The sequence below is a fragment of the Oncorhynchus clarkii genome, unplaced genomic scaffold, assembly GCF_045791955.1.
Source record: "Oncorhynchus clarkii lewisi isolate Uvic-CL-2024 unplaced genomic scaffold, UVic_Ocla_1.0 unplaced_contig_7596_pilon_pilon, whole genome shotgun sequence".
Taxonomy (NCBI): Eukaryota; Metazoa; Chordata; class Actinopteri; order Salmoniformes; family Salmonidae; genus Oncorhynchus; species Oncorhynchus clarkii.
In genome coordinates, this window is record NW_027261112.1 from 155,406 (window position 1) to 168,736 (window position 13,331).

The 13,331-nt window shown below is 46.0% G+C and overlaps 1 protein-coding gene across 6 annotated transcripts in view; it reads left to right on the forward strand.

Moving 5' to 3' along the window:
- LOC139404895 (histone deacetylase 9-B-like) overlaps positions 1-11,671 on the forward strand; it is a 67,000-nt gene extending 55,329 nt beyond the window's left edge. For all 6 annotated transcript variants that reach the window (XM_071147435.1, XM_071147434.1, XM_071147433.1 and 3 more), the window contains 3 exons: positions 1,791-1,977; positions 2,294-2,511; positions 11,294-11,671. In XM_071147435.1, coding sequence (XP_071003536.1) covers positions 1,791-1,977; positions 2,294-2,511; positions 11,294-11,671 — 783 coding nt within the window. The remainder of the gene's footprint in view (positions 1-1,790; positions 1,978-2,293; positions 2,512-11,293) is intronic.
- The last annotated feature ends 1,660 nt before the right edge of the window (positions 11,672-13,331 follow it).

The following is a 13,331-nucleotide window of genomic DNA, read 5'->3' on the forward strand; positions in this document are numbered from 1 at the left end:
AGCCAGTACAACCAGCCACCATGACTCATCCTGGTTAGCTAGTACAACCAGCCACCATGACTCATCCTGGTTAGCCAGTACAACCAGCCACCATGACTCATCCTGGTTAGCCAGTACAACCAGCCACCATGCCCTGATCCTGGTTAGCCAGCACAACCAGACACCATGCCCTGATCCTGGCTAGCTAGTACAACCAGCCACCATGACCTCATCCCGGTTAGCTAGTACAACCAGCCACCATGACCTGATCCTGGTTAGCCAGTACAACCAGCCACCATGACTCATCCTGGTTAGCCAGTACAACCAGCCACCATGACCTGATCCTGGTTAGCCAGTACAACCAGCCACCATGACTCATCCTGGTTAGCTAGTACAACCAGCCACCATGACTCATCCTGGTTAGCCAGTACAACCAGCCACCATGACTCATCCTGGTTAGCCAGTACAACCAGCCACCATGCCCTGATCCTGGTTAGCCAGCACAACCAGACACCATGCCCTGATCCTGGCTAGCTAGTACAACCAGCCACCATGACCTCATCCCGGTTAGCTAGTACAACCAGCCACCATGACTCATCCTGGTTAGCTAGTACAACCAGCCACCATGACCTGATCCTGGTTAGCCAGTACAACCAGCCACCATGACTCATCCTGGTTAGCCAGTACAACCAGCCACCATGACCGGATCCTGGTTAGCTAGTACAACCAGCCACCCTTGACCTGATCCTGGCTAGCTAGTACAACCAGCCACCCTTGATCTGATCCTGGTTAGCTAGTACAACCAGCCACCATGACCTGATCCTGGTTAGCTAGTACAACCAGCCACCATGACCTGATCCTGGCTAGCTAGTACAACCAGCCACCCTTGACCTGATCCTGGTTAGCCAGTACAACCAGCCACCATGACTCATCCTGGTTAGCTAGTACAACCAGCCACCATGACCTGATCGTGGCTAGCTAGTACAACCAGCCACCCTTGACCTGATCCTGGTTAGCTAGCTGGCTAGCTTTTACACCTTTACACCTCACAAACACAGGCCATTGGAGAGAGGATTTCTAATTTGTTACGTAGATAGCTATCAACTAGTCTTTCATTTGTAGAACAACATTCTGTAACGCTTTTAATTGAACCACGTTTGTAATACATAGCCAGGTGGTTCAAAAAAGGTTTTAGCCAACAATAGACTCTTAGATAACAAAGTCAGGTTTTCACTAAAAACAAAGGGAAGTGTAGTTTGAGAGATGTTCTCTGCCTTGTCTGGCTGTTGAAAGACTTCAGCATCAGTGGCTGTCAGGATTATACATACGGCAGCAGGGCAACGACCTTTAACCCCAGATTATTTTATTCCACTTAAATGTTAGATGTTGTTAAGAGTCTGTTGTCAGGCCTCCTCTTATCTCTCTCTATATGACCTCATTAATCACAGCTTTTTAAAACGTCCCAGCGGCCCCTTGCCCGGTCAAGTACAGCTAGCTCCAGTCCAGATAAGGGCCAAATGATACATCACTTTTAGCTCCCTGACACATTCCTTACATTGAGACCTGTCTGGTACATCAGCTGGATAGAAAGGGTGTAACCATTTGAAGAGGTGATTGTCAAAAACAAAATTATATCAAGTGTTTCTGGCAAATAATGCAGAAAAAAACTGACTGCACAAAATGACAACCCTTCTCAGTTTTTTTGGAATGAAAACTTAATAGAATATATAGAAGCACCATTATATTGTGAGAACTTTAGTCCTCAGCTGTATTTCTAAGCCCCTGCTCTGTGTGTCTCTGTGTTCTCTCAGGCTGCCATCGGGCTGAAGGAGAAGACTGGGGAGGTCAGGCATGGTCTACCAGGGCAGCTCCTGGGGCCTGTGCCCATGCCCACGGTGACCTCCATGGAGACCAAGGTGTCCCCCAGCCATCAGGCCCTGCTCCAACACCTCCTTCAGAAGGAGCAGATAAGACGGCAGAAGATCCTCTCCTCCTCTGGTGAGTCCTTATCCTTACACTGAGACAGACTTAAACCGAGATGTAGGGCCCGTTTCCCAGACATTGATTAAGCTTAGTCCTGGACTAAAAAGCATACTCAATGGAAAATCACAGTGGAACTTTTCAGTCCAAGACTACAATCTGACCAGGTTACTGGGCAATAGAATTACACCACTTTGAATGGGAGAGATATTGAATTATTAAATATTGCTTATAATTAGTTGAAGAAGTGGTCATGAAGATCATGAATTAAATGAGTTGGAATTAGTGTAGATTTAGAACGTTGAATCTTAGTGCCGCCGTCTTGCCCCTCCAGGTCAAGGCTCCATGCCCACCCACCCCCACTCCCCTCTGGCCATGAAGGACAGGCCCTCCTCCAACAGCAGACCCAAGCTACCCAAGCACCGGCCCCTGAACCGGACCCAGTCAGCCCCTCTGCCCCAGAGCACCCTGGCTCAGCTGGTCATCCAGCAGCAACACCAGCACTTCCTGGAGAAGCAGAAACAATACCAGCAGCAGATCCACATCAATAAGGTAAGAAACAGTACCAGCAGCAGAGTAGGAGTGTGTATCTAGGATCAGGTCCCCCTGTCCATTCATTTTGATGTAGAAAACTAAACTGATCCACATCAATAAGGTAAGAAACAGTACCAGCAGCAGAGTAGGAGTGTGTATCTAGGATCAGGTCCCCCTGTCCATTCATTTTGATGTAGAAAACTAAACTGATCCACATCAATAAGGTAAGAAACAGTACCAGCAGCAGAGTAGGAGTGTGTATCTAGGATCAGGTCCCCCTGTCCATTCATTTTGATGTAGAAAACTAAACTGATCCACATCAATAAGGTAAGAAACAGTACCAGCAGCAGAGTAGGAGTGTGTATCTAGGATCAGGTCCCCCTGTCCATTCATTTTGATGTAGAAAACTAAACTGATCCACATCAATAAGGTAAGAAACAGTACCAGCAGCAGAGTAGGAGTGTGTATCTAGGATCAGGTCCCCCTGTCCATTCATTTTGATGTAGAAAACTAAACTGATCCACATCAATAAGGTAAGAAACAGTACCAGCAGCAGAGTAGGAGTGTGTATCTAGGATCAGGTCCCCCTGTCCATTCATTTTGATGTAGAAAACTAAACTGATCCACATCAATCAGCTAACTGACCTTTACTGTACTTTTGCTGTACACTAACATCCCCATATCGCCTGTAAATAATACATGCAACCTATACATTAAAATCACCAAGTGTGTGCCCAGTGGGGATTTTAATTTCAGCAGTTTATACACACAAATTCTGAGGCTATATTTAGTCTTATCAAACTTTCTGTGGTAGCTGCTTTGTGTTTACAGAGCCCTTCCACCCGGCTCAGCCTCCCTGTGCTATTTCTGCTAAGTAAACATGTTGAGCCTGACTTCAAATAGGGGAAGAAATGCTTCCCATAGCACTAATTCTGTTATCATAGCTTAAGGCATCAGTGGCATTCGCATGCAAACCCTGTGAAATTCAATTCAGCCAAATTCAAATGGCCCCAGAATACACGCTTTTGTTCCTCTGTGGCAATATTTGTGTTTCTGTGAGCAGGCTGTGGTGACCGTGCCATCGGCAGAGTGCAATTATTCAGCCACGGGAAGTGAGTGGTTGAGGTGGCGGACATACAGAGACACAGCCAGAGAGACACAGTAAAAGGCAGCATTGTGTTGCTCTCACACTGATCTGTCCCAATGCACAAGCCCTCAAACAGCCATGGGAATCTGAGAGCAACAAGACGCGCAATCTCACTTAAAACTAACAAGGAAGGGCCTCAAAAGTCCCCTAACTACACAGTTTAAGTCTCCCCAGTCAAACTTCCCAATGATGCCATAAGCTGTTTAAAACACTTCCTTAGTTCTGATTCTAGTCCCTCTTAATCAATATACAAAAAAAATTATGCAGTGACTCAAAATAGGTTGTGCTATGCACAAGCATTCCTTGAGCTTGAAGGTGCATTTGATTAACCGGAGGAAGGGGCATTGGATGTTTATCTAAACAAATAACCCTAGCTACCCTATCACCCCTGATGTGAGCACTCAGGTCAATAACAGTAGATACTTTAGACCAGGGGTGTCAAAGTCAAATGGACGGAGGGCCAAATAAAAAAATCAGCTACAAGACGAGGGCCGGACTGTTCGAATGTTCATTGAAAAATTTTTAAATGACGCATATAGTCTAGTGAACCTAATTGAACCTACTGAAAACCTAACAAATATATTACAATATGATCAGATAAATAAAGCAATATTTTCTTATGGCTCTGTCAGTAATCTTTAATTTTCAACAGACACAAAAGACAAATTTCCTTTATATAAATATCCCCATAACATGAACATTAAATGAAAGAAACCGGTATTCAAGGCACCATCAGTAGACTATATTTTCTATTTTAGCAAAAGTGGGCTAAATTTACTTCAAAGAAAAAACAATAATAGCAATTTTCTATCATCCACTCAACTGAAATATTTTTAAAATATAATTGGATTGAAATACAAAAAAATAAAGTGCAAAAATCTATTAATCAAAAACAACACTTTGTTTAAGGAGAAGTAACATGCAGTGAAAACAAATATTACATTTTAACTTTTAAACTTGAACTGAGTAAAAACTCTAAATATGTGATTGCACAGTAATGTTCACTTGTTTGAGGTTGAGGGTGATACTTGGTGGTGTCCCATCTTTTCCACAAGTTCATCAATGTTCGGGGTAAGGCTCTGAGCTGAAGAAATCCTCAGAATTGAGTGGAGGTGTTCAGCAGTAAGTCGACTTCTGTGTGATGTTTTGTTCAGGTTCATCAAAGAAAACAGTTGTTCACACAGGTATGTGCTGCCAAACATAGACAACGTTTGAGCAGCCTGGATGCGCAGCTGGGGCATTGTGCCGGGGAGGAAACGGGCGAACTCCGCAGCACCCACTGCCGCATATTTTGCCCTCAGTGCATCATTGCATTGGAGGTCAATCAACTCCATTTGGAGGTTTGGTGGTGAGCTTTCCACGTCAACAGCAAATGGGTTACCGAGCAGTTCCAACCTGCTTTTTTGTGCTTCAAAGTCAGCAAATCGGCGTCGAAAGTCAGCGGCAAGCATACCTATTTTATCAGCCAACTGTGTGCTCGGGAACGCACTGGTAGAGAGCTTCTCTTTCATGGTCTGGCAGCTGGGAAAGTGGCTCAAATTTTCTTTCCGCATCTGCGTCTCCCACAGAGTCAGTTTGGTTTTAAATGCCTTCACTGTACTGTACATATCAGAGATGACACGATCCCGACCCTGCAGCTGCAAGTTTATTGCATTCAGATGACTCGTAATGTCACACAGAAAAGCCATTTCACACAGAAACATTTCGTCTCGGAGTTGTGTTGTGTCTTTCCCTTTGCTGTCCAAGAACAGACACATCTCCTCACGAAGCTCGAAACATCTTTGAAGCACCTTTCCCTGGCTTAGCCATCGCACCTCTGTGTGATAAGGCAAATCACCATGCTCCGTTTCTAACTCCGTCAGAAATGCCTTGAACTGGCGGTGATTCAAACCTTTGGCTCTGATAAAGTTAACTGTGCGCGTGATGATGCTCATTACATGCTCCATTTTCAAGGCTTTACCGCACAACGCTTCCTGGTGTATGATACAATGATAAGCTGTCAGCTCACCTGTCGCGTTTTCCTCTTGCATCTTTTCCCGTATCTTCGCCACCAGTCCGCTCCTGTGTCCACACATCGCAGGTGCTCCGTCGGTTGTCAAACCCACGAGTTTTTCCCAAGGCAGCTCCATCTCATTTACACATCTTGACACCTCTTCATACAAATCATGCCCCGTAGTTGTGCCATGCATAGGACGTAAAGCCAAAAACTCCTCTGTCACGCTTAGGTTGGAGTCCACTCCGCGGATGAAAATTGACAACTGGGCAATGTCAGAAATGTCGGTGCTCTCATCCACAGCCAAGGAATATGCAATAAAATCTTTTCCCTTTTTCACAAGCTGCTCTTTTAGATTGATGGACAACTGGTCTACTCTCTCGGCAATGGTGTTTCTGCTCAGACTCACATTTAAAAAGAGTTGCCTTTTTTCTGGGCAAACTTCGTCACAAACTTTAATCATGCAGTTTTTGATGAAATCCCCCTCCGTAAATGGCCGGGCTGATTTAGCGATCTCTTCTGCCAAAATAAAACTGGCCTTGACAGTTGCGTCCGCGTGTGTGTCCGCGTGTTTCGTTTCATAATGTCGTCTCAGATTATACTCTTTCAGTACCGCCACACTTTCTCCACACAGAAGACACACAGGTTTTCCAGCTACCTTCGTGAACATATACTCCGACTCCCACCTTGTTTGAAACCCCCGGTTCTCAGTATCCACCTTCCGTTTTGCCATTTTTGATGGGTATCTGAAAGTTAATTTTACTGTGATGCTGACGACTGCTGTGCCAATAAATATTGAAATGAAGCAGCCTACTGCTCGGTGCGTCACCTTTGCATTGTGGGAAATGTAGTATTGGTGCGTGTAAAAGATCTGCGGGCTGCCGGCTTGCTGCGGGCCGGTTCTAATAATAAATCAAGATCATCCCAGGGGCCGTAAAAAACCTTCTTGCGGGCCGGATGTGGCCCGCGGGCCTTGACTCTGACATATGTGCTTTAGACCAAAGCACCTCTCTCACTAAGAGGAGGTTATAAATGTCTACTAATCAGAGATGAGCTCTGTGTTTATTTAGAAGGATCTTAGCCATTGGCCCAATTAATTTACAGCAGTAGCAGTAACAGTAGTAGTAGTAGCAGTAGAGGTAGCAGCAGCAGGGGTAGAAGTAGCAGTAGCAATAGGAGTTGTACTGTAGTAGCAAAGGGTAGCAGTAGCAGTAGTGGTAACAGTAGCTGTAGCAGTAGCAGCAGCAGTTGTAGCGGTACTGGTAGCGGTAACAGTAGCAGCAGCAATAGTAGCGGTAGTGGTAACAGTAGCAGCAACAATAGTAGCGGTAGTAGTGGTAGCAGTAGCAACAGCAGTAGTAGCATTAGCGGTAGTGGTAACAGTAGCAGTAGTAGCGGTAGTGGTAGTGGTAGCAGTAGCAACAGCAGACCCGTGGCACTCACATCCGTAGCCATGAAGTGCTTTGAAAGGCTGGTAACATCATTATCCCAGAAACCCTAGACCTACCCTAATTTGCATACTGCCCAAAAAGATCCACAAATGATGCAATCTCTATTGCACTTCACACTGCCCTTTCCCACCTGGACAAAAGGAACACCTATGTGAGAATGCTATTCATTGACTACAGCTCAGCGTTCAACACCATAGTATCCTCAAAGCTCATCACTAAGCTAAGGATCCTGGGACTAAACACCACCCTCTGCAACTGGATCCTGGACTTCCTGACGGGCCGCCCCCAGGTGGTGAGGGTAGGTAGCAACACATCTGCCACACTGATCCTCAACACTGGAGCTCCCCAGGGGTGCGTGCTCAGTCCCCTCCTGTACTCCCTGTTCACCCACGACTGCATGGCCAGGCACGACTCAAAACACCATCATTTGATGACACAACAGTGGGAGGCCTGATCACCGACAAGACAGCCTATAGGGAGGAGGTCAGAGACCTGGCCGGGTGGCACCAGAATAACAACCTATCCCTCAACCTGGGATGATTGTGGACTACAGGAAAAGGTGCACCGAGCACGTCCCCATTCTCATCGACGGGGCTGTAGTGGAGCAGGTTGAGAGCTTCAAGTTCCTTGGTGTCCACATCAACAACAAACTAGAATGGTTCAAACACACCAAGACAGTCGTGAAGAGGGCACGACAAAGCCTATTCCCCCTCAGGAAACTAAAAAGATTTGGCATTGATCCTGAGATCCTCAAAAGGTTCGAAAGCTGCAACATCGAGAGCATCCTGACCGGTTGCATCACTGCCTGGTACGGCAATTGCACGGCCTCCGACCGCAAGGCACTTCAGAGGGAAGTGTTTACGGCACAGGACATTACTGGGGCAAAGCTGCCTGCCATCCAGGACCTCTACACCAGGCGGTGTCAGAGGAAGGCCCTGAAAATTGTCAAAGACCCTAGCCACCCCAGTCATAGACTGTTCTCTCTACTGCCGCATGGCAAGCGGTACCGGAGTGCCAAGTCTAGGACAAAAAGGCCTCTCAACAGTTTTTACTCCCAAGCCATACTCCCAAGCCATAAGACTCCTGAACAGGTAACCAAATGGCATTGTGTGCCTCCCCCAACCCCTCTTTTACACTGCTGCTACTCTCTGTTTATCTTATATGCATAGTCACTTTAACTATACATTCATGTACATACTACCTCAATTGGCCCGACCAACCAGTGCTCCTGCACATTGGCTAACCGAGCTATCTGCATTGTGACCCACCACCCGCCAACCCCTCTTTTTACGCTACTGCTACTCTCTGTTCATAATATATGCATAGTCACTTTAACCATACCCACATGTACATACTACCTCAATAAGCCTGACTAACCGGTGTCTGTATATAGCCTTGCTACTCTTATTTTCAAATGTATTTTTACTGTTGTTTTATTTCTTTACTTACCTACACACACACACATAGTTTAAAAAAATATTCTCTCTGCACTATTGGTTAGAGTAAGTGAGCATTTCACTGTAATGTCTACACCTGTTGTATTTGGCGCACGTGACAAATAAACTTTGATTTGATTTCATTTAGTAGCAGTAGCGGTAGTGGTAACAGTAGCAGTAGTAGTGGTAGTAGTAACAGTAGCAGTAGTAGCAGTATGTGGTAGCGGTAGTGGTAACAGTATCAGTAGTAGCGATAGTAGTAGCGGTAGTGGTAAGAGTTGACTTTATTTATTTATCCTTTATTTAACCAGGAAGGGCTCAAGATAGGCAGCACCAAGTCATTACTGGAACAGTTAGCAGGATAAAGTCCAGCGAACGAAGAGAGTATCCACCACATTTCTGAACAGTTTAAAATAAATCTCAAAGTGCCATGGTAAAGAGTGTCAACAGTAGCAGCAGCAATAGTAGCAGTAGTAGCGGTAATGGTAGTGATAGTGGTAACATTAGCAGTAGTAGCGGTAGTGGTAGTTGTAACAGAGGCAGTAGTAGCGGTAGTGGTAGTGGTAGCAGTAGCAACAGCAGTAGTAGCAGTAGCGGTAGTGGTAGTAGTAGTAGCGGTAGTGGTAACAGTATCAGTAGTAGAGGCAGTGGTAGTAGGGGTAGTGGTAGTGGTAGTGGTAACAGTAGCAGTAGTAGTGGTAACAGTAGCAGTAGTAGCGGTAGTAGTAGTAGCGATAGTGGTAACAGTAGCAGTAGTAGTGGTAGTGGTAACAGTAGCAGTAGTAGCGGTAGTGGTAACAGTAGCAGTAGTAGTGGTAGCAGTAGTAGCGGTAGTGGTAAGAGTAGCAGTAGTAGCGGTAGTGGTAACAGTAGCAGTAGTATCGGTAATGGTAACAGTAGCAGTAGTAGCGGTAGTGGTAACAGCAGCAGTAGTAGCGGTAGTGGTAACAGTAGCAGCAGCAGCAGTAGTAGCGGTAGTGGTAACAGTAGCAGTAGTTGTAACAGTAGCAGTAGTAGTGGTAGTGGTAACAGTAGCAACAGCAGTAGTATCAGTAGCGGTAGTGGTAACAGTAGCAGTAGTAGCGGTAATGGTAACAGTAGCAGTAGTAGCATTAGCGGTAGTGGTAACAGCAGCAGTAGTAGTGGTAGCAGTAGTAGCAGTAGTGGTAACAGTAGCAGTAGCAGTAGTAGCGGTAGTGGTAAGAGTAGCAGTAGTAGCGGTAATGGTAACAGTAGCAGTAGTAGCATTAGCGGTAGTGGTAACAGCAGCAGTAGTAGCAGTAGTAGCGGTAGTGGTAACAGTAGCAGTAGCAGTAGTAGCGGTAGTGGTAAGAGTAGCAGTAGTAGCGGTAATGGTAACAGTAGCAGTAGTAGCATTAGCGGTAGTGGTAACAGCAGCAGTAGTAGCAGTAGTAGCGGTAGTGGTAACAGTAGCAGTAGCAGTAGTAGCGGTAGTGGTAAGAGTAGCAGTAGTAGCGGTAATGGTAACAGTAGCAGTAGTAGCATTAGCGGTAGTGGTAACAGCAGCAGTAGTAGCAGTAGTAGCGGTAGTGGTAACAGTAGCAGTAGCAGTAGTAGCGGTAGTGGTAAGAGTAGCAGTAGTAGCGGTAATGGTAACAGTAGCAGTAGTAGCATTAGCGGTAGTGGTAACAGCAGCAGTAGTAGCAGTAGTAGCGGTAGTGGTAACAGTAGCAGTAGCAGTAGTAGCGGTAGTGGTAAGAGTAGCAGTAGTAGCGGTAATGGTAACAGTAGCAGTAGTAGCATTAGCGGTAGTGGTAACAGCAGCAGTAGTAGTGGTAGCAGTAGTAGCGGTAGTGGTAACAGTAGCAGTAGCAGTAGTAGCGGTAGTGGTAAGAGTAGCAGTAGTAGCGGTAATGATAACAGTAGCAGTAGTAGCATTAGCGGTAGTGGTAACAGTAGCAGCAGCAGCAGTAGTAGCAGTATTGGTAGTGGTAGCAGTAGCAACAGCAGTAGTAGCAGAAGCGGTAGTGGTAACAGTAGCAGCAGCAGCAGTAGCAGTAGTGTTAACATTAGTGGTAGTGTTAACAGTAGCAGCAATAGCGTTAGCATTAGCGGTAGTGATAACAGCGGCAGTAGCGTTAGCATTAGCGGTAGTGGTAACAGCAGCAGTAGCGTTAGCATTAGCGGTAGTGGTAACAGCAGCAGCAGTAGTAGCAGTATTGGAACCAGTAGCAGCACCAGTAATGGTAGGAATAACAGTAGCACTATGGCGCAGGATTGTTTTGCAAGGTTGGTATTTTGTAAGGTTTTTACACCAACAATAGGGGCCACTAATCACTAATGGACATTTACAAGAGCTTAGAGAAGATTTTAAAGGGAGGTATAAAAAGCGTTGACTAATACCAAGATAAAGAGGCTAATTCTCTGCCGGAGAGATATTTATACCAGGCCTACGTTCTTAAGCTAAAGTGTTTGTGCTATCTTACGAGCTGTCAATGGTTAAGGTGTTTAAGTGATTGCTCCACTTTCTGTTGTCTAACAAATAAAGTTTGACTAGATGTTGAGACATGAAACCCATAGCAGTGCCTCATAGTACTGTCTGGGGCATGCTCTTAGGGAGACAACACCAGTGACTGCATTCTCTGTGTAGCCTTATTTATGCGGAAATGTAGTGTTAATTTGGATGAATTTGACTTGTGCTGCTTTGCACAGAACACCCTACTCTCTACTGGCTAGGTCAAACTCATAATAAAACGTAAAGATAAATTGAGCATTATAACTAAATTACCTCTGATGCTGTACCTCTCTGCAGCTGCTGTCCAAGTCCATCGAGCAACTCCGTCAGCCCAGCTCCCTGGTCAACCCACACCTGCAGGAGTCAGAGGAGGAGGAGGAGGACAACACCCGGAGGATGGCGGATGAGAGGATGGACATGCAGGAGGACAGGATGCCCCCTGGTGGTGTGATCCAGAAACACACCCTTCGCTCCAGCAACAGCAGTGGCAGCAACAGCTCTCTCGGGGAGCTGTCCTCCATCGTAGAGGCCCACCACCGCCTGGGGGTCATAAAGGTGAAAGAGGAGCCAATCGACAGCGAGGACGAGTCCCTGTCCAGTCAGAGCCTAGCGGCGGAGCAGAGGGCCTCACTCCACCAGGTCAAAGGTCAGCTGGTGATAAGAGCTGTGATCTGAGAGGGGGTAGAAGATGAAGGAGATCACACACTGCGACATTCAGAGACGCATACGTACACACACACACACACACACACACACACACACACACACACACACACACTGCAGCCAACACACACACACAGAGCCGACTAGGACTCCCCAGGCAGTCCTCTCCCTGCCCTGAGATGTGACGCTGTCTCAGTGAAGTGCAGCCGCACCCCAAACCCCCACCAGACTGACTCTCTGTTTGTGAACTTTGTGAAGTGATCTGTAATGTAAAGTATGTTTCACCGTGCTGTATATAACATGAAGAGAAGATTTACTAGAAGAGTGCTCCTTCTTTTTTTACTTCTAAGGAACTGCTTTGATTGTTTTCAGGTTCTGCTCAATTGACAGAATGTAGTATGTATGTATACAGTAGATTTAGCGTAAGAGAATATTCTAGAAGGGATGGAAAGTTTAACCGTTGTACAATTTATGAATGCCATTTTATGTTCCCATAGTGTAACATTTATGCCATCAATTCACTTCAACTTTGACTTGCTGACTGTTGTTGTTTTATTCAAATGTCATATTCTCCGTCGTTCTCCAAAAAGCTGTGATGTTCTGTGTTCAGTGGTCTCTGAAAATGACATGAAAATAAGGAAGCATGCTCATGTCTGTATGAGAGAGAATGTATTGTTCAACCTTAACACAACACAGCCCACCCTTACGACTGAGTACAGCCAGCCTACACTGGGAATGAGACTGTTTATTGATGTACAGTACTGCAGAGTGGAGGAGCAAACGCTAAATCAGTGGATGGATGGATGGATGGATGGATGGATGGATGGATGGATGGATGGATGGATAGATGATGGAGGGATATATGAATGGATGGATGGATAGATAGATAGATGGAGGGAGGGAGGGATGGATGGATGATGAATGGAGGGAGGGATGGATATATGGATGGATAGATGATGGATGGATGGATGGATGGATGGTGCAGGCAGTCAGCTCCATCAGACCATAGGACCAGGTCTGCTTCTCAAATGGCATCCCTTAGGCCTCAGGTTAAAAGTTATGTGCTATATAGGGAATATAGCAAGAACAAAACAACAAAATCATCCTGTGTTGAGATGCCGTGTCATCCTAATCTTCCTCGTTCTCCTCTTCCTCGACCTCCTCTTCCTTCTCTTCCTCCTCCTCCTCCCCTCTGGGTCCAATTCAAAGCTCAGCCAGGTTCCTACCCAACTTTCAACAGAGGATTCACTAACAGAGAGAATGAGAGAGAAAGAGAGGGAGAGAAAGAACAAGAGAGAAGGAGGGGGAGAGAGAGAGTGAGTGAGAGAGAGAGAGAAATAGAAGAAGAGAAATAGCGAGAGGGAGAGAGAGAGAGAGAAGGAGAAGGAGAGAAAGAGAGAGTGAGAGAGAGAGGGAGAGAAAGAGAGTGAGAGTGAGAGAGGAGAGGGAGAGAGAGAGAGAGAGAAAGAAGGAGAGGAGAGGAGAGAGTAGAGGGCGGGCAGGAAATGCCTTCTAGAAGCCAGGAGTCGGAATGATTCATGTGTGCAGGAATGTTAGGGGAGAGGAGGACCCAGGGTTGTAGGAGTCCAAGGGGCCAGGCTTGAGAATTGATTTACTGTCAAGGCGAATTACAAAGCGAGTGGGGATATGGTTAAGGGAGACCCTTTTTTAA